Below are 21,864 nucleotides of genomic sequence, written 5' to 3'. Positions count from 1 at the left end.
TTCTCAAGTTCCTCATTTGTAACATATACAGTTGCCAAGTCCTCTTACAGACCAAGGACTCAATGAATTATAAGGGCCCAGTGGTCATTTCCAAGGACAGCTTCCCTAAAGGTCCCTGGAGAAGGGAGAATTCCACCCATTGATGGAGGATCTTTTAGGAAGAAAGGGAAGGAATAAGGGTAAAGTCTTTTCCTAAAACAGAAGACTGCATACGAGATTATAATTCCCCTTTGAAGAATCTTTTCTAACTTCAGGGACCAATCAGTCAGCAACGCTTTGGGGGACCCTACTGAGTACAAGGTATAATTTTGTACAGAGAAATAGAAGACAGCATTCTAGAAAGCAACACTGTGGTTGAAAAGCAGGCTTCAAAAAGATAACAAGTATAGCAATAAAATATGTATAATTGATTATAGTAAACACTTAGGTAAGGTTACCATGTGCTATAAGCATTGCTCTAAGCACTTTGTATATATTAACTCATTTCATCCTCCCAGCAACCCATACGAGATAGTTTTTATTATTATCCCCTTTTTCTGGATGAGGCAACGGTGGCAGAGAAAACATAGTAAATTTGTCCAAGGTACATAGCTAGTAAGTGTTGAAGCTGGTATTCACATCCAGGTAGTCTAGCTCTAGAGTAGTCCATGCTCACCACTAAGGTAGAAAAGAATATGTGGCACCAAGTGAGGACAGAAGAGAGACCAGATGAAGAGTCTGCCTGTGGCAGGAAGCAGAATACGTGTAACTTAATATAGCTGTGAACCAGAGTGATCAGATCTTCACAAGTCAAGAGGAAGTGAAGTGAATCATCACTCAGTCTCATCCTGAGCCAGTTAGGAGCGTTCTTTCCATAGTTCTGTCTCCTTACATTTCCAAAGTACACTCCATTATGAAACCCAGTATTTTATATTTGATTGGTTTCATCTTCACAAATATTCCTTTCTGTGACTGTGCTAGGCACTGGAGTCCAAACCTGAAAATAATAGAATTTATTATTAAATTCTAGCATAATAAAATACAGTAAAACTGAAGAGCACTGCAAAACCTGTGAATTGTATTCATTCCCCCATTTGAAAGTTAAGAAAAGTGAGGTTAAAAGGAATTGGCTTTGCTCACAGTGAAACACTGACAGAGTGGGAGATCTGGAGGTACAGCAGATACTTTGTCACCAACCAGCCTGACTTCTGAAGGAAATGAACAATGTGAAACCAGATGCAACTTTAGTCTGGACAAATGATGATTATGTGACATTTTTTTTAAGTCATCAGTTAAAACATTCAGGAAAGGAGTCAGGACTCAGGCTTGGGATCGATAGGAAAAAAACCTTCCCACAGTGAGAATGAGCCCCAAATGGAAAGGAATCCTTTTGCATCCAAGGAATGATCTCTTAGGTGCCAGGAGTATTCAAGTTGAGGGTGTTTGAAACCCTAGGATGCCCTGCCCCAGCTCGGAGAAAAGAACCCCACTGCCACCAACAAAGCAGAAAAGGTCATCTGATGATAATCAGCAGGCATTTGAGTAGTCCTCATGGATGTTATGGAAAGGATAGGCAATGGTCCATCGTGACTCCAAGATGCTGTGATGCTGGTAGTGATGAGGAGTTGATGAGGATGATAAAGATGAAGATGATGAAAAGGAGCAAGGGAGAGATTGGGTACATGAAAAATTATTATTGTTGTTCTTAAAATCTCATGGTTAAATCTATATAACCAAGCTGGTTTGAAAGCAGACAGCCAACAAAGAATAATTAGATCTTGTGCAATCAGTTGTTACAAGGAATTCAGACATTTATCTTTCTTTGAATTAACTGCTTTGTGGCTCCTTCATTTATCTTCAAGCTGGTATGTGTGGGTCTCTCTGATGGTGCCCTGTTCTTAGGTAGTGCTCTTGAAAACTATCAATAACATGGATTTTCTGTAGCTTTATCAGGAGTGAAGATGGCTACAGTGATTTTTCAGGGGCATGTTCCCCTCTAGATATGGGGCAGGTTGTCAGCCGACAGGCAGAGGCCTCAACACCAGGGAGTAGAAAAAGCATTGCCCTATGACAGCAATGAATGTGCAGTTTCTGAGCAGCATTGTGCTTCCCCATGGATCTCACCAGCTACCTGTCATTGCCACTGTCCAAATCACAGCCATGACATTGATCCACTGATCAATGTCTAAAACCCAGTCTAAAACCCAGACCACACCAAGAAGTAGGCAAGAGAATAACAATCATGTAATAACCATTGACTATGACTCCCATATTAACAAGTTGGATGAATTTTGTTTCACTGACCTGACCAAAGCCTTCTCTTGGTGTTAGGGACATAGACCCTGAGATGCTGGGATAGCTCTGTTTACTGGCTTCCTTTATAAAATAACCATGAAATTCAAATCAGGGATCATATAGTTCCAAAGCCGTGCTTAGGTTTCTGTTCTCACCCCCAAAAATGCTCTGTGCTGTGTGATCTATGGCAAGTTACTAGACCTCTCTGGCATTAAAGTAAAAAGAAGGACTTGGTTTAGGTTAATTTTAAGATCTTTTTCAGCTTTAAAAATCCTTTCTTCCTCTGAAGGAATTGAATTATGTCTCAGTGACTAGAAGATGGGTCAGGAAACTAGGCAGGACTAAGGCAAGTATATACACATTCAGTGCTGACCTTCCAGAAGCTTTTAACGCTGGACAATGAAATTACTGAGTTCTCTGGATAATCAAAATAAAGTTAGCACCATTCCCCGGGGCCCCCTCGAGCAGACAACAGAAGGGCAATCAAGCACATTGGTCGATCCGTTTGGGTTTCTCTTGTGCAAAATGAAACAGCTGCCCTTGCTGGAGATTTCTTTGGCTGTTTTCTATTCTAAGATTCCATGAATTTATTTTTTCAGTAGTTTTTATGAAAAGAGAGGCAGACTCTCTGGTCAAAAATTTCCCTGTGTCCACAAGAGCAAGATCCTTAAATGACTTAACGTTTACTCATGAAGAATGTCAATGTGAATTTGATTTGCTGTGTATATGGATGTGTGCTCTTCTGTTTGGTTAAAATGATGTTATTTGGGAGGAAGGAGGAGAACCAGTTTATAAGTTTATGCAAAGTCCCTCTCACATTCCCCTTTACTATGAAGGGAATTGTATTCACCCCTGGGCTCTCACTGGAAGGTTGGTGGGAGGGATGGAGATAATGCTCCGTGAAGGTTTTATTGAGATATGGATGCCTCTTAATTTTAAAAATATATACATTTAAATGCCTTGTCTCTTCTTGCTGTTTATCCCCAACTCCAAACACTAGTAAAACTTCACTCTTCCAAGTGCCCAACTCTGCTGCAAAGTAATTCATTCTCCTTTTTTTTTCTTTCATTTCAGTACTCTCAAATGAGGGATGAAGTATTCAAATCAAACTTGGTCTGTGCGTTTATCGTTCTTCTATTTATCACGGCAATACAAAGTTTGCTTCCTTCTTCAAGGTAAATGTGAAGGGACTAAGTTATCAGATGAAATGTCTTTGTGAGCTGATAGGCCCTCACCTGGAGCTAGCTGCTGACCTTTTCAAGGGATCAGAATTTACAATAATGGGATCCAGGATTCATAGCAAAATATTTGACAGTATCAGAGTCTCTTCTGGTTGTCTTATGCTGCATAATAATCTCATTACTCTACCAAGGCAAGAGCTTTTTCCCAATCTTAATTAAAAAAACAACCAAAATCAACATAGGCCTCCCTTTTATCTGACATTGCACCCATGAATGCAGAAAGTAAGTATAAGTCACTCCATCATCATTAACTTGTCCCTTTGTTAATTACCTCTTTGTTGTTCATAGATACAGGATCATAGCTTCCAGGGTCAGCAAAATTGGCACTCTAATAATACTACAAACAAATATATGTGGCCAGTCCCTGATCCAAATTCTTTATATACAGTGACACACCTAATTCTCATGGCAACCCTATGAGGTAGGTACTGTCATTATCCCCACTTGTAAGAGGAGAGAACTGAGGCCCAGAGTAATGAAATAAGTTGCCCAAGGTCTCACAGCTGAACAATGTTACAGCCTGGATTCAAACCCAGGAAGTCTAGCTCCACAGCCTGGACTCTTAAGACTCTATTAGACACAGACTTTTATTATATAGGTTATAGGTGCCAGAACCAGCATTTAAATCTAGTTCTGGATTAGTCCAATGACCATGTTTTTTCCTCTCTCCTGCACTGTAAGGTAACCCTTGCCTCTTTTCTCAAATATATTCCCTTCTCCCTAAGCTAACCAGGAATTTCCCCCTTTCGTGTGGTTAAAAATAACATCAACAAATATTAGTTAAATGTCTAATACAGTCAAATCAACTTGCTAGCCCTTGAGGATGGTATAATTTTGCAAGAGAAAGTCTGCATCTTCTAAGATATAATTTAGTGGGAGAGAAAGAGACGTTAATAATGGCTTCCAGTTACTGAGCGTTTATTATATGCCAGGAAAGTGCTCAATCCTTTGCACAGATTGTCTCAATAAAGCCTCAAAAATAACCAATAAGTAAGGCAGCATTCTAATCCCCATCTATATAAGGACTGAGCTGGGATTTGAACACAGTCTGTGCTTTTAATTACTTAACTGTTTTGTGCCAAAATCAGCACTTCATTCTGCCTAGGTGGTTTAAAGAAAGTTGGCAGAAGGGGTGATGCTTTGAGCTGAGTAGGATGAGGGAGAAAGAGTAGAAGAGGGTTCCCAGCTTAGGAAGCTGTGCAGGTAAAAGCACAGAGATAAGAACGACCTCGTGTTTGTAGCACGGTGAGTAAATGGAAGACTCAAGGGTCAAGCATTTGTGCAAGGATGTGGTGGGGGCCATGGCTGAAAAGGGAGAACACCTGCAGGAGGGCAGTGTCCACATGCTCTGGTAAGGAATTTAGAATTGGATCTGGGAGCAGGAAGGAGACCCTGAAGGTTTTTGAGGAAGGTTGTAACATGATTCTGTGAAGGAAAGACGTTCAGGTTAACTAACAGTCAGGGAATGGCAATGCTTGACCTTTTCCAGATTGGCAGGGATGTAAGGGGGCAAGGGATTCAGGGAAGATGGTGGTAGAAGTAGTACATTTCTGAATTTCTCAGAATTCCCACATATCTGAGCAACGGCATAAAACCAAAAACCTCAAGGACCATATTTACAACAAAAATAGGTGATGTGGTAAACCCATAAATTTAAAAATGGGAATGACAATCTCCCAAGAGCCCCAAGACTGGGTGTGATATCAACATCGGTGTGGGAGGAATTGGAAAGAAACAAGTAGACATCTGTCATATCTAGGAAGAAAAGAGCCCCAGTATCACCAACAGATATTCACTGAGAAGTGCCATGGGCCAAATTGCAAAAGCAGTTGTAAGTGGGAGGGGGTTTGCCCAATCCAATGTCAGGTGAGCACAAAGGTCTGCAGTTAAGGTCCAAAGAGCTAGAATTGTCAGACACTATGAACTCCCAAAACTGACCAGTCAAATCTCCCTCCCAGGATAGGGCCCTGGAAGGAACTCTATGAATAAGATCAAAATTACTCACAATAGGGTTATAATGTAGAAGGGAGAGTCCAGGTAAAAGTGGAAAGGGAATCTAGCCATCATGTTTTGAATACTATGTGAAAACAACTAAAGGAGTCTCTGTGGAGTTAAAAAATAAACTATCCCAAACAACACCTCTTTATAAATGTTCAACCAAGTTAATTTTACACAAAAATTAGCTACAAGATGTATTGATGACAATCCCATAATAAGCTATTATAAGAAGAACAAGAATTAAAAGTAGATTAATATCCTGATAGGCAATGAAAGCACTCCAAAAAGACATGCCTACAACATATAACAAAACATTAACCTACTATTTCAAGAAGAACTGAAACCCTTAATGTGATTTAAGACATCAAATGACAGCCTAAATCAGAATTAGAAAAAACTTAGCGATTTGGGAAGTGTTCAAAAAGGAAATAAAAATAAAAGAAAGATACATTTCAGAAATGAAGACTTAATACAAGGGAACATAGGGCACATAAACATAGCACATAATGGCTTAAGAGAAACACAAGGTGGAAAGGAATGCCTTAAGAGAAGTAGAAGGTGGAGAGGCTTGACAAAACCCCATGTCCCACACCTGATCCCCACACAACAATCCAGTATATTATTTGCGGGCTGTGGCTGAAAGAATTGCAAGACCCAGATTCTTTCTCAGTATTTAGGGGAGTTCGGTTCAAACACAGGAAACAAGAAGAATCTGGAGTCACTGGTACATACAGGTACTGCAAACACCAAGCATAATCCAACCTCTAGCCAGATTAATATATTTATAAATCCTCACAGTAAAGGTGTATTCACCTCAGTTTCTATTACCTGATACAATATAACCAGTTTTCAACAGAAAATTACAAGTCGTGTCAAAAGGGAAGAAGAGACAAAGCAATCATCAGAACTAGACTCAAGTTATGACACAGCTGTTGAAATTATCAGAAAGAGAATTTGAAATAACTATTATTACCATATCAAGTGCTCCAACGGGAAAAGTAGACACCATACAAGAAAAGATGGGCAATATATTCCAACCCAATAGTTGGAAACTCTAACAAAAAGTCAAAAAGAAATGCTAGAACTCAAAAACACCATAATAGAAATAACGAATGCTTTTGATGGGCACATCAGTAGATTCAACAACGCCAAGGAAAGAATCAGTGAGCTTGCATATAGGTCAATAGAAACTTCCCAAATTGAAATGCAAAGAGAAAAATGAAATTTAAAAAAATAAAGATCAAAGCATTCAAGAACTCTGGGACACTTCCAAAAGGTGTAACTTATGCATAATTGGAATACCGGAAGGAGATAAAAGGAGAGCTGAGCAGAAAACATCTTTGAAGTAATAATGGCTGAAGATTTTCTAAAATTAACGACAGACACCAAACCACAGAACCAGGAACCTCAGGGAACACTAGGCAGGATAAATACAATAAATAAATAACCAAACAAATAAATAACACACTTAAGTATGTCATATTCAAATTGCAGAAAACCAAAGACAACGTCTTAATGGAAGACACAGTGTGGGGCCGTGTGGGGAGGGGGTTACTACTTACCTATAGAGGAACAGGAAGAATTACACGGTGCTTCTCATCAGAAACTGTGTGAGCAAGAAGAGAACGGAGCTGGAGCCACCAACCTAGACGTCTGTATGCTACAAAAGCAAAAGAGAAATAAAGACTTTATCAGACAAATAAAAATGGCATTTCCAGATGACCTTCCCTGCAAGAAATGTTTAAAAAAAATAGTTCTTCAAACAGAAGGAAAATGATGTAGGTCAGAAACTTGCTCTACGCAGAGAAAGGAAGAGCATCAGAGAAGGAATAATGAAGTTAAATAAAATGTTTTTTTCATAGTCTTAATTGATCTAAAAGATAACTGTTTAAAGTAACAATAACGATGTATTTAGTGGTTATACATATGGATGAGTGAAATGAATGACCGCAGCGTCAATAAGGCATGAGAGGGAGGAATTGGGGATGCTTTGTTTTCAGATCCCCCCATTACGCATGAAGTGCTACAGTATAATTTGAAGGTAGACCTAGGTTAATTTCAAAAGCGTATTGTAAACTCTAGGGCAAACACTAAAAAAATTTTTAAACAAATAAAATTGATATGCTAAGAAAGGAAACAAAATGAAATCATGTGAAATGCTCAATTAAAATCAGAGAGCATGCAAAGGGAAGGAGGATATTATTTGGAGAGTGAGGAGGAAGAGTATTATTGCGTAGATGAAGCCCAGGAGATGTTTTCAGGGTGGTGAAACTATTCAGGATGACACTGTAATGGTGTATACATGATACTATGCATTTGTAAAATCCCATAGAACTTTACAGCACAAAGAATGAAAACCTTAATATATACAAATGTTTTAAAATTATTTACGAGTTCAGGGAGACCCATGATGAAATCAGACTGCGATAAAAGAACATAACTGTATTAAAAGTGTGAAACAACCTCACCAGAGGGGGTGGGGAGAAAAGGTGGTTCCTAAGTAGCTTTGGAGATGCGTGGACTCTTGAGGACTAAATGCAAAAAGAACTGTGCAGTGGCGCTGTGCGTTAGCTGATAAAGGTGTTTCTCATGGAGCTATGTGTGAACAACCTGAACCACAGTATATGTGCACTATAATTGAACAGTTAAGTAAATGGATGGAAAACTGTGGGAGTCAAGTTTCTCACTGTTGACGGAGATAAGCAAGGAGATAAGCAAGGAGAAAACGCTAGAATGATCCATATGATAAAGGATTAGAGTTGGAGACATTAGTATGACTTTGTTTAGCTCACTATAGATATAGTTAGATATAGGCTGTCTGTATAAACACAGATATGTTTATCGACACAGATTAGAATACACATATGTGTGTCCTTGCTCTGTCAGCAGAGAACACCCAGGAGCAATGATGCCTCAGTAGTAGCACCACATGAAGCAATGAGCACAACCCTGATCTTGATTTCTAAAATCCATATCCAATATAAGGAACCAGGGCTCCTTGGAGAGCTGGCTGATTCTAAGTCTGGGGTAATAAATATACAAGAGGAGCCTGGAACATCATTTAGGGCCAGAAAAGAAGGAAATATTAAAACATACACACACATGGAAGTATGTCAAAGGGACACAGGGAAAGCTCCCTAGAACCAGAGCTGGAACAACTTGAGCAAGAAAATAAATAAAATAGTGTTGGATTATAACCCAAAACATAAAATAAATATCCATAGGTTCACTGATGTAAATAAATGGTTGAATGAATAAATAAAAGGTGAAGAGCAGACAAATTTCCCATGGGGAAAAATCCAAGTAATTTTTGTAGATACTCTGTGCTCAGTGAGGTGGAACTTAAGCCCCTCTCTGCAAGTATGGCTATGCTGAAGGTGACTTCCACAGCGTGGATGGCGGGGTATGTGGAGAAACCTGGTACACGCTACCTCAGCCAGCTGATAATGGTTCACGTCAACAGCGATGTCATGTTGATGAGCTGTGATGAGAATGCCATGAGCTCTGTGGTCTTCCTCCCCAAAACCCATAACCTAATCATGAGGAAACATCAGACACATCCCAATTGAAAGACATTCTACAACATATCTGACCAGTACTCCTCAAAACGGTCAAGGTCATTTAAAACAAACGAAGTCAAAAAAAGAAAAACAAATACCGTATGCCAACACATATATATGGAATCTAAAAAAAAAAAAAAATGGTTCTGAAGAACCTAGGGGCAAGATGGGAATAAAGACACAGACCTACTAGAGAATGGACTTGAGGACACGAGGAGAGGGAAGGGTAAGTTGTGACAAAGTGAGAGAGTGGCACGGACATATATACACTACCAAATGTAAAATAGAGAGCTAGTGAGAAGCAGCCACATAGCACAGGGAGATCAGCTTGGTGCTTTGGTTCCACCTAGAGGGGTGGGATAGGGAGGGTGGGAGGGAAACACAGAGGGAGGAGATATGGGGATATATGTGTATGTATAGCTGATTCACTTTGTTATACAGCAGAAAAAAACACACCATTGTAAAGCAATTATACTCCAATAAAGGTGTTAAAAAATAAAGTAAAACAAAGGAAGTCTGAGAAACTTTCACAGCAAGAAGAGCTTAAGAAGACATGAGAACTAGAAGGAAGATGGTATCCTGGATTGGAGATATAAATATGGGAAATCCTAGAAAGAATTTCCAACTCAGTATAAGTATATGTGAACATAACTAGGGGCCAGATTGTCGTCTGGAAGTAACACATCACAGTTGGTTTTTTTGCTTTTTTAATTTTGGAGATACGTTTGATTCTACGGCTGGGACAGGAAATGTGCAAGATAAGCCTGGAACCTCTTGTCCTACTAGAATGCAAAGAAGCCATCATGCTTCTTAGTACCTCTAAAGGACTCAGAAACTGCATTGAAGAAGCTTCCACTGTCCAAAGATGGAATAATTTTAGCCCCAGTGTGGATCATTGTTAAAACAGTCGATCAAAAACCAGCAAATATTTTAAACTTTATGAGTTTATAATGACATTTTTAAGGGTTGATAACCTTTGGTGGATGATAGGGAACTGATCTGTTGTATTGCAAACTAGTGAAAAAAGGGAAAGAAACAATTTTTTTTCTGTCTTTCCTGCATGAACTGCAAGATCAGTGAGTGGAAACATCATAAAATTATTCAAGCTAATACAATTTAAAGAAATTATAGAATTAAAATATCACCATTTTCCAACTCTCAATGAATTAATGGATCTAGGAGTTAACAGCACAAAAAGGAAAGACAAATGTATCTCCTGATGGAAGAACACAAGTCTGTAGTCTTATCAAAGGGGCCAAACCTGTGTGACCAGGAATCCAGTTCTCAATTTGCAAGAATCACAGGGGACAGAAGATATTGAATGAGTATACAAAAGCAAAATCCAGGATAAACAACAAGGTCCTACTATATAGCACAGGGAACTATATTCAATACCCTGTGATAAACCAAAATGGAAAAGAAAATGAAAAAGTATATATATATATATATATCTGAATTACTTTGCTGTACAGCAGAAATTAACACAACATTGTAAACAACTATACTTCAATAAAATAAATTAAAAGAAAAAAAAGTAAAATCCAGACAGTGGGAAAGACTACAGGTCAAGGGCACATACTCTTCAATAAATAAATTGTGAGGAATGAGATAAAGAGAGAACCTGTAGATTTTTTCTAAATACTTAGAAGACAAATCAAACTTAGCAAAAAATGGGCAAGACTAAACTGTAGTGTCTAAAATGGATGATAAAACTATAAAGAAATGGAAAGTGGTTAACGGGATGGGAGAGAGGATTATGACTGGAACAGGGGACGTGGATGGACCTTCGGAATGCCCCGCAAAGTTCTGTTTCGTGAACTGAGTGACCTTTATTAAGGCAGACACTTTAAAATAACTAATTAAGTGATACTTACGTGGTTTTCTGTATTTATGGTTCATTTTACAATTTTTTAAAAAGAGTTTTAAATGAGAGAGAGAAGGAAGGACCAGGTACCTCTTCTAAATGGGGCTGGGGAAATCTTGCCTATTGTGAGCCAGATCTGTTCTAGATGCTGGGGTTATGTCACTGAACAAAAAATACAAAAAGCAAGACAAAGACAAAACAAAACAAAAACAACACGAAAAGAAAAAAACCTTCCCTTCTGAGCCTTATAATCTAGTGGAAGGAGACAAAGAAATAATTAAAATATATGCATATGTCTAGATGTATATATATGCTATAAATGTAGCTACTTATATCTATGTATATAGATACATATGTAGATATGTCTATGGTATGCATGTAGATATGTATATGCTATGCATGTAGATTTGTAAATGCTATGGCAATGAATAAATCAGGGCAGGGTACCAGGGAATGCCACAGGAGAATGGGTTTCCTGACAACCCAAGAGCCATGTGTGGACTAGGGTCCTGGGAAAAAGGATGGTCTCAGGGTGGTAAGCTGTGAGTGTTTGTAGGGTCTTGCCAGATCTACCGAAACTTCCTTGACTCCCCTCTTCACTCGGGCCAGTGAGGATGTGGATGTGGTCATATCTGGTGCACGCTTCCCTCTGGACTCCGGGAGCACAGGGCGTTGACATTCCCAACAAACAGCCTGTGAGCACTTATTATGTGCCTGTCTGTGCTGGACACTGGGGCCACACAGTCGCAGTCCCTGGCATCATACAGCTTACAGTCTACTTGGGGGAAAGAAATGAGTTGAACAACTATAATATGGTGCTCCCACTCCGGATGGGGAAAGGGTGGCATGGGCTGTGTAGGAGTGCGGTGAGGGGGAGGGTTCAGGGCAGCCTTCCCAGAGGTGGTGACACTGACACCTCAGCCACCTCCTGAAGGACTCTCCCGGTTATGCGAGAGGGCTGAGAAGGAGGGGAGTGGGAAGGGCTGGAAACTGGGTGTTTTGGAGGTGAGGGGTTTGTAAGCCTTGTGGAGGATTTGTGACTGGCTGGCAGAGAAGACTTCATTGAAGCATTTTAAGCCAAGGAGTGAAATGATTGGATTTATGTTTAGAAGGGTCTCACTGGATGATGATAGGAGGGGATCAGGTCTGGACCTGGGAAGACCATCTGGGAGGGAATTGCAAAACTCCAGGCGACAAATAACAGGGACAAGATAGTGGCAGTGGAGTGAACCAGAGAGAACGAATTTGCTTGGCATTTAGGATGGAGGGTTGACAGTTCCCAGGACTGACCAGGTGCAGGGGATGAGACAGGAGGAGGAACCCAGGATGGACCTGAGGATCTGGACTTGGCACGGGGACAGAAGAAGGGGTCCCAGCGCCCTTCCCAGGAGGGGTGACCAAGGAAGGTGAGCCACCTTGATGCCCAATTCCTAGGTTCGGGGGAAGAGATCTGGAACCTCGCCTAGCAACTGGCTTGATGGAGTCCCTCTGACTATGGGGTAAAAGCTGAAGCCAGGAGCTAAAATAGCAGCCAGCACCCCAACCTCGATTGCTCAGTGAAGAGAAAAATCTGAGAGTGAAGACAACTTCAAAGCTGAGCTCTGACCAGGCAGCCCACATGTAGTGGGAATTGAGCAGCCTGTGGGCCCCAGACACAGCCCAAGCTTTCTTCACTGTGAGCTCATTTCCCCTCCAACTCACTTTGTTTCTGATTGATTCTCTGCGACTGAACAGATGGTAGGTGCCTTTCACTCGCATTTCTTCTCTCATGGACTTTTTAGCAGATGAGGCAATCTCTGTTTATATGACCACAGCTAATTCCCAGTCCCCAAAGCAAAATTTAATGGGCCCTGGCAAAGAAAGACAGTGCTTGCCTGGCGCTTTCCTTTAATTTCCACATGCGTGCAGCTGTTCCTCTCCCAGAAGGGGAAACTGAGGAAAGACCAGACAATACCTTTTGTAATTATAGAACAGTGTATCTAAGTCTGCATGCATGGTAAAGAAAGAGGGATGGAGGGAGGGAAGAGGTAGGAGGGAAAGGGAAAAAGAGAGAGGGAGCAAGCAAGAGAGAGCAGATAGAGAGGAAAGAAAGAGGCACTGGATCTTAATAGCTCTACTTACTATGCATCTTACTGGCTATGTGTCTGTACTTGACCTCTCTGAGGCCTCAGTTTTCTCATCTGTAAAATGGGAATAACAATGCCAACTTCCCAGGGTTGCTGTAAGAATTAAATGAACCATACCTATTTTGATAAATCCTGGTTCCCCTTCCCTTCCTGAGTCACCATATTTTCACCTAATGAAGAGGCTACAAATACTGACCTCTCAGGGTTGCTACGAGGATCAAATGGACTATTGTACTCGCAGGCTCTTTGCAGATTCTCGAGGGTAGTCCAGGGTCATCTTTCAGTCTGCATTTCTGTTTCCGAATACACCACAAGCTGCTATAGGCTACTCGCTCATCCCCTCCCCCCCATCCCTGCCTCCCCAGCAAACCTCCAGTCATGGTACCAACCCAGACCCTGCTTTAAAGACACATTGCAGAGGGTAAATTAGAACATAACGTCTAGAAATGATTTGGATAGAGCTGTTCGCAAATCCCTTGCCATTCTTTTTCAGATTCAATTTCAGAAATGAAAGGTTTCCTTGCCTCTTATGTACACCAACAATGTAAAAGCAAATTCAGAATCCCTGGATGCCTGAGTAGCTCTATAATTAGATAAAAATTACAGTCCGATGTTATAATGTTTATGTGTGCAGAAATAAATGAACGCTGAAGAGCTGCTGCAGAGATTTCCAGAGGAATTTTATACATAGCACCATACCTTGCTTAGAAAGTGTCTTGCAGTTAACACTCTTCCCAGAGATCTTTAAGATGCCTTTAGTTTCCTGATTTTCACCATGAATAGAGAAAGAAAATGAGTGTTTCCTTGAGTTCTTATTATGTGCTAAGCATTACATCGCTTTATTACTTTAACCTCAGAGCCTCCTTTAAGAGGTGGACTTAAAAATCCCAGGTTTACAGACTAAAATAAGATGCACCAAAAACTTTAAAAACTAAGATGCTCAGAAGAATGTTCCCTTGCCCAAGGTGCGTTACTGGTTATGTCTCAGAGCTACAGGTTCAAATCCACAGGGCTTTGCTCTTGCCTACCTTTCACTTCCTGCCCATCAGGACTTCTTGGGGCAACCTGAGCTTCCTTGCTAAAAGGAAGAGGTGGCCTGGCCAAGGGGAAGAGATGATCAAGCCTCTTCCCACAGGGAAGGTCAAGGAGGAAGAGAGGACAAGCATCTGAACTTCCCGTAAACACTGACCTTTAACAGCGACACTGCCCTCCAGTGAGAACCAGGTCCACTGAACACTCCAGATGCACTCCGAGCAGGAGGGTTGGCCCCTCTTCCTACTTGAAAAGGATGCAGCGGGAGGGCAGGGAGAGGGGCTGGGAGTGCAGATGGCAATACAGCCTAAGAAGGCTGGCGAGAAGAGAAACAGTCTTCTCTCCCCACAAAAAGGAACATCAGTGAGTATTTATTGAGCACTTTCTATGTACTTAGCCTTATGCCAGGTGTCTTGTAAGAATCCAAAGAAAGACCAAGCCTTGAAGGATGACCAGGATGTTCCCCACCACCACCCCCCACCAGAGAGTGAGAAAATACAGAGGTAGGAGTAGCACAGCATGTAGGGCATGTGCTTGAGGATCTGCCCATGGGGTACAGAGAGGTGGAGAAAGAGAAAAGGCAGCAGTGAGAACCAAGGGCACCCTTCTAGCCCGGTGTGCCATGTGGAGGTCTGTAGGTCACCTGGATGGCGGCAGTGACCATGAAAGAGTTGGAGTCTCCTGCTGGGCGGCTTTCAGACTCAACCTTTGCCTGATTTGCTTCTTCCTTCGCTTTGGAACAAGATATTTGTATTATCAATGGCTGCTTCACAGTATTGAGACACATCAGCCTTGGAATTGGCCCCTTCTCTCCTGGGAGTGCCTGACAAAGCAATCCACCTGCATTCTCTGTCATTTGCTTCCCCTGGGTGCCCAGGAATAATGGTGTGTTGTCGAGTGTTTTTCCAGCTTGTGCGGGGGGAAGTCGCCCATCTGCGTAGGGCCCTCTGGGAACCCACTGCTACACAGACCTTCTGTTCTTATCTAAAACACCTGCAGAGATTTCCTATCAAGGTGATCCGTAAAATCAAAACTATGCAAGCATTAAAAACAAGAACAAAAACTCCAACAATGATAGCTGGGCTGTAGGAGAAGTCACTTTCCAGCCTTCATGATGCTTGACCATGCAGAGGAAATTGACAGTCTTGGTTACTGCCTCCTTTAAATGTCTCACCCTCCAGCTGTCATGATGTCATGCACTCCTGCTCTCCTGTGTATTGACTACATTTCCTAAATTCCCTTTGATGCCATCTCTTCTTCTGGCCCATTGGCTTCTCCCATAGCTTCACCCTTGGTCCTCTTATTTCTTACTCTGCACACCCTCTTTGGGTAGTTTCCTCCAATCTCAGATTTTTCAACCACCACCTACATGGTCCGAACCCAGAGTGCTAGAACCATCCCTCTAGCTGCCTAGACATCTAGATGTTTCCAGCTGGAGGATCCACAAACACCCAAAATTCAACTTGCTCAAAATCAAATGCATCACCTTTTACCTCTGTAGAATAGCTTTTCTTCCTGCACTTAACCCAGGTAAGATGGTGAAAACATGCATGTTGCTCATAATGACTTACCTCTCCCAAAAGCCCCCCTACACACACATATAAAACACTTATTAAGATTACCTCCACAGGGACTTCCCTGGTGGCACAGTGGTTAAGAATCCATCTACCAATGCAGGGGACACGGGTTCGAGCCCTGGTTCCAGAAGATCCCACATGCCGCGGAGGAACGAAGCCCATGTGCCACAACTACTGAGCCTGCGCTCTAGAGCCCGTGAGCCACAACTACTGAAACTCGCACGCCTAGAGCCTGTGCTCTACAACAAGAGAAGCCACCACAATGAGAAGCCCGTGCGCTGCAATAAAGAGTAGCCCCTGCTCACCACAACTTGAGAAAGCCTTTGCGCAGCAACGAAGACCCAACGCGGCCAAAAATAAATAAATAAAGATTACCTCCACATAGTTCCTTGAACTTCCCAATTATCAGTGCTGTTACCCTATGTCCCTTCCTCGTTAATTCAGGCCTCAACTATTTAAACCTTCTAAATACTTTCTCTCCTCTTCAGTCCCACCACCTCCCACCACAGTTGTCCTTCACACTCACAGATATGATCATGTCCTTCCCTGATTAGACATCTTAAATATCAGTGCATTGCCTACAGGCAGAGCTCTCTCACACAGCATTTATTGGACCACTCGTTCTCCAGTCCCAAAGCCTCACCACCTGGCTCACTGAAAAACTCTAAACACACTGGTCACTCCCATTCTTCTGTTACTTTGTTCACATTCCCCAGTCTTTCCTCCCAAAACTCCTTCTCTTCAACTTCCAAGACCGAACCCCAATGTCACCTCTTCTGTGAAGCCTTCCTTGATTTCCTTTCTTATTTTCTAAAAGATGTTTGTTTATAACCTTTTCTATACCTAACATAAAATGTAATAGTTCATCATTTGTATATCCATATTCCCCTCTAGATTATGATCTCCTAGAAGATGGGTAAGATGTGTCTCTCGTCCTGGTACCCCTGATGCCTACCTAGGAAGAAATCTTGTTGGACGAATAAATGTCACAATGAAACCACAGAAGCAAAAAAGATTCTGCAAATATGGGACATACATAACTCACCAAAATGATTAGAATAGCAGAGTGGACTTTAAATCCTAGCTCTAACACTTACCAACTCAGTAACCCCTGGGAAGTTACTCCTCTCTGAGCCTTAAATCTTCATGTGAAAAAAGAGATCAGAAGACCTCTTAGGTTTGTTCTGAGGAATGGAAGTGAGGTATTGTATATAAAGTGCTTAGCACAGTGCCTAGCACATAATCAGAGCTCAATACAGTACTTACGCTGGTGTTATTAATAATAAATAAGAAAATTCAGGCAAGAGGATAAGAAGAGGTAGCATTAGAAGAAGGTGGGTTCAACTTCATTCACTAAATGTACATTTATTGAGCTCCAGTCAACACATTAAAGCCAAATGAATGAGCTTCACTTTTTAGAGGAAGGAACGGATATAAAATCTCCCACCGTGTCCATTAAGGCACCATTTAACATGCAGCAGTTTGCTGGCTAAAACAGAGGTAGAGAAATGACAGGTGCCAGCCAAGGACACAAGTGGCTGGACAGAGAATAGAGAACAAGGGATAAATTCCCAGGGAGAATCCTGGTGATAAGTTGGCTGATAAGGAGAGGAAGCAGATGCCTCCAGAGATAGGGTTTTAGATCACCGCCTGACACCCAACAGAGGTGCCCAATGGGCAGGAGCTACCACAGGACCGAGCTTTGAAGCCTGAGAAGTAGAGTTGGTTGTGATGTTGAAGCCTTGGGCAAGTATGAGCTCTACATATCCATGTCCCACACAGCACATAATATAGTCTTTGCAAACTGTGATGATCCCTAACGAAACTGAGCAACGTGCAGAGGTGCCAAGTTCAGTTCTTGGCATCAGAGCGGCCAAGAGGGAAAATGTTTCCTAAAACCCACCTTGAAGGGGAAAGTGCATGTGGGTCTCTCCCACAGCCAGAGTACTGAGATAGAATTCCAGTGGTGTGTTGCCTTGGCAGCAGTTGCCTCGTGCAAAAGAGGAATGAGACAAGAAGGGGGAAGAAATGGGCAGAAGCAATAGATCAAGCCAAATATTTGATGTTCATTGCAAAGTTTCTGAACAGAATATTCTAGGGATGGATTTAATTGGTTTAAAAAGTCTTCTGTTAATAGCCCTTTCCTTGAACAAACAGAGCTTTAGAGGAATTACTGGGTGCAAGGATTGGGAAAGGGAGATCATGAATGTGATTGCCAGAGTTGCTCACCGAGAGGGGATCACACGATCATGCCACGTGACCCAACGTTCTGTGTTTCCCTGCAGGGTGATGCCGATGGCCATCCAGTTTTCCATCCTGATTCTGCTGCACTCGGCTCTGGTCCTCATCACCACAGCGGAGGATTATAAGTGTTTGCCCCTGGTCCTCCGGAAAACTTGCTGTTGGATTAACGAGACCTATTTGGCCAGGAATGTCATCATCTTTGCGTCCATCTTGATTAATTTCCTGGGCGCCATCCTAAATATCGTAAGCATTCCAAGCTCTTTGGTATCTAGTGTGTAGTCAGGAATTAAGAGTTTATGGAACCTGCAGCTTCTTACATTGCCTTCCTTGGTACTAGTTATCTTCATGTGCCTGGTCCAGCCCCAAGCTCAGGGTTAGAGAAGGAAGATGTGGCTAAACTGTCAGAACTGTGCATTTTCCTGGTGGAAAATTGTCTTTTTCCCAGTGGCAGAGGTTATTTGCTCTAAAGGAGCTCCAGACACCCTTAAGTTTCTGTACTTTCAGTGGCCAGTGAATTATAATCGTAAATAAGGGTTACTGCTTATTAAGTTCCCACTTGCTATGTGCCATGTACTGAAGGAGGAGCTGTATGTGTTTTTCATGTTTAATCCTCACATAAACCCCATGAGGTAAGTCTCATTATCCCCACTTTATGGCTGAGGAAACTGAGGCTCAGAGACATGAAATAACTTGCTAATAAGGTCTGTCTGACTCCATAACTCACACTCATTCTCATATGCCAAATTGTATCTCTGGAAGTGGGAGTGGGGGAATGGAAATAAATAGCTGTCATTTATTTATTGAGCACCTACTGTGTGCCACAGGTAGGTATTATTGTTCCCACGTAACGGATGAGGAAACTGCATTTCAGGAAGGTTCAGCATCTTACCTATGATGTTCTAAGAGTTCATATTGGATGTGACACATCAAACTCGGATGAATCTCCACCTGCCGTATTTATCATTGTTTTAATTTGGTGACCCACGCTTTAATGATTTCATTTTCTCTCTAGAATGGTAACATAGTCTCTCTAGGCATTTTCTGTGTCTATCCAAATAGTCCGTGTTGTCCATGATTTAGCGATCTAGATTTTAGGAGAGATTTATCTGATCCCAGGTTTTGAACATTGAGGGAGGCTAGTTGAGGCATCGTCTTGTGGCTGAAACCATCATTGTGCCCTTTGGGCCTAAGAGAGGGTCTCCAAGTGTTCAGGGACCCAAACTGTGAACCCCACAATTGTCAGCCCCTGTGTTGGAGGTTTATACTGCCTGAAATCCATTGTCCAAATTGGCCCAATAATTACTTAGAGTATACGTCGCTCAAGCTCTGCGGTTGGCCTTGTAGTAAAGGAATCTATGAAGAAAGAGGGAAATCCCCAAAGAAAAGGGAAACCGTAATCTAATTAAATTCATCATCTAATGAACATTTTATAGATTATGGCAATTGAAAATGGAAGTACTTAGGATCATTGATCATAGACTGCCAAGTCGTAGCCAGGATCTCAAGTCTTGATGAATCAGATGTTTCTGGGGTGCAGGATTTGGAAATAAACCCAATGACTCTAGGTCAGGGTTACCTCTGGGGCCAACCATACCACAGTGGAGTGGAAGTTCAGAGGCTTTGGAGTCAGATAGACCTGCATTCAAATCTCAGCTCCACCACTTACCAGCTTGGCAACCCTGGACAAGTTACTTTGCTTCTCAGAGTTTCATATTTTTCAGTTGTAAAATGGGGATAAAAGTAGTAGCTACATCACAAGGTGGTTGTGAGGCCTTTTTGTACAAAGTATCTGGCACAGCACGGGCACTCAACCACCGGTAGCTATGCTTTTCTGAGTGCCACAGAATCTCCTACAGCAATTTCTGGCCTAGGAAATGCCCACCTCCCCAACGCTAAGGGTCTTTCTGGAAAGCGTGCCCCCTTAGATCCCTCGAATCTGCCCAGCTGTTGACATGGAGACAGGCTGTGAGTGTTCCCCAGAGTGTTTCTCCTGCCACCTGGCTCTCTCTTCAAAGCCCCACTCCAGTGACCCTCCGGGAGGGGGTCAACAGAGCAGTCTTACCCAGGTTTCGTGACTGGCTTGCAAATGTTTTTTCTGAGCCAGTACTTTCTTTAAAATGAAAGGAAAAATCCCAGCTGGCACTGAATTCTGAAATCAAGTCCCTCTAGGGCCTGGCCTGCTCCAGGCATTGGCCAAAGCCCAACAGCGGTAGCAGAGGACTCCGTCTCCAGCTTACACTGACTTTGTTGTTCCTGTGTTTTTTTTTTGTTTGTTTCTTGTTGTTCTTTTTTTTCTTAATCCGCAGCTGTGGTGTGATTTTGACAAGTCGATACCCTTGAAGAACCTGACTTTCAATTCCTCAGCTGTGTTTACAGATATCTGCTCCTACCCAGAGGTATTTATTCACGAGCTCCCCTTGGCGAGACTGGGGCTTAGGTATCTCCACAGCTCCAGATGAGCAGGTCTGGCTGAGGGCCTTAGACGTGCTAGCACTCCGGAGGCCCGTCTTCCCTCCTCTGCCTCTCCCTCCTTCTTTTCTTCTTCTTCGCCTTCTCTGCCCTCCCTTCTCTCCTTGTATCTTCTGCTTTTCCCTCTGCCTCTTTCCTGCTCGCCCCTCTGCCTCTCTTTCCCGTTTCTCTCTTCCTTATGCTTCTTCCTCCTTTTCCTTCTTCTTCACTTTCCGCTCTATCCACTTTCCTCTTTCCCTTTGCCTTCTCTTCCCTTCTCATTTCCTGTAACTCATCTTAAAGCCCTAGAGCAGAATGTGCTGTTATCTCCAACATAGGGCGGGGCACAGAGTGATCGCTCAAAATTTGCTGCACTGGAAAAGGAAGGATGGAAGGAAGAAAGGAAGGAAGGAAGGAAGAAAGGGAGGAAGGAGGGAAGGAGGGAAAAAGGAAGGAAGAAAGAGGAAATAGGAAGGAAGGAAGGAAGCTAGTAAATCACAAACACAGAAAACAACAGCTAAACATAAATCAAAGTGGTATAGAAAATGCCCAGAGCATCACAAACTCAGGAGGTATCCCAACAGGACACTCACCATCATATTGTAAGTCTGACCCTCTCTTGGACACACAGCTACTAGTCTGGCCCTGGGCCTTGGGGTCAGTTTAGGGGGTCAGGCAAAGGATAGTCTTTGGCTCTGTTAAGCCATGACCCAGACCTTCACATATTGGGATATAAGTTCTGGGTCAGGAGGGAAGACAGTTGGGATGTCCCCGTAGGCCCCAGCCAACCCTATAACCTTGACGACCTTGGGTAGATTTTTATTCTCTGAGACCCCCTCCAATGTGTGGTGGAGGAAAGGCTCTGTTATCTCACCTTGGCCCCAGATTTGGTCTGAGAAATGTTCTGAAAAGGACAGAAAGCCTCACCTCTGACCCCAGATATAGAGCATCTACTTGATATGCATAACATCGTTAAATCTTCAAGATATGTGGAGGATGCTATTACCATCTCCATGTTATAGGTAATGAAACTAAGGCTCAGAAAGTAGCTTGCTCAGTGCTACTCATGCCTGACTTCCATTCTTTCTCATTTCTCTTCATTCTTCCTCCCTTTCTGTCCTTCCCTTATTAATGCAGTTATTAAGACTTAGTACTGCAATTCAAACCATATCTGGCTTATTCTTGAGCTCATACTTATGAATCCAGGCTCCATCCCTAGGGAAGAACTAGGCTGTTCCTAAGGAAGTCCTGAGCAGGATGCGACTAGCTGTGGTTTCAGGGCTGTGTGGGGCAGACCATGTGCTCTGGGACGTCCTCCCACCAAATAATGGGTGAGCTCCGATTTTGTAGACTCTGTGGGACACCAGCTCCCTGAGAACTTCTAAGTTTGGAGGGCATGAGGAGTGTCCCAAGAGGCAGTAAGCTGGCCAAGAATCAGACATTTAGAGTTGGGCAAACTCTGGATTTCACTCCCAGTTGAGCTCCTTTACTTGGTAGCAG

General features: G+C 42.4%; 1 protein-coding gene across 3 annotated transcripts in view; it reads left to right on the top strand.

The window, feature by feature from the left end:
* The window catches only part of ADCY8 (adenylate cyclase 8), a gene marked incomplete at both ends in the record, with an annotated part of 222,768 nt that overhangs the window by 143,536 nt on the left and 57,368 nt on the right, over nucleotides 1–21,864 (top strand). For 2 of the 3 annotated variants that reach the window (XM_079722270.1, XM_079722268.1), the window contains 3 exons: nucleotides 3,349–3,449; nucleotides 17,958–18,159; nucleotides 20,223–20,312. In XM_079722270.1, the coding sequence (XP_079578396.1) occupies nucleotides 3,349–3,449; nucleotides 17,958–18,159; nucleotides 20,223–20,312 (393 nt within the window). The remainder of the gene's footprint in view (nucleotides 1–3,348; nucleotides 3,450–17,957; nucleotides 18,160–20,222; nucleotides 20,313–21,864) is intronic. The other variant, XM_079722269.1, reaches the window with a different exon arrangement.

This window comes from Hyperoodon ampullatus (assembly GCF_949752795.1).
Source record: "Hyperoodon ampullatus genome assembly, chromosome: 17".
In the NCBI taxonomy this organism is placed as follows: Eukaryota; Metazoa; Chordata; class Mammalia; order Artiodactyla; family Ziphiidae; genus Hyperoodon; species Hyperoodon ampullatus.
The sequence above is the reverse complement of the archived record's forward strand: the minus strand, read 5'-3'. Positions and strand labels throughout refer to the sequence as shown.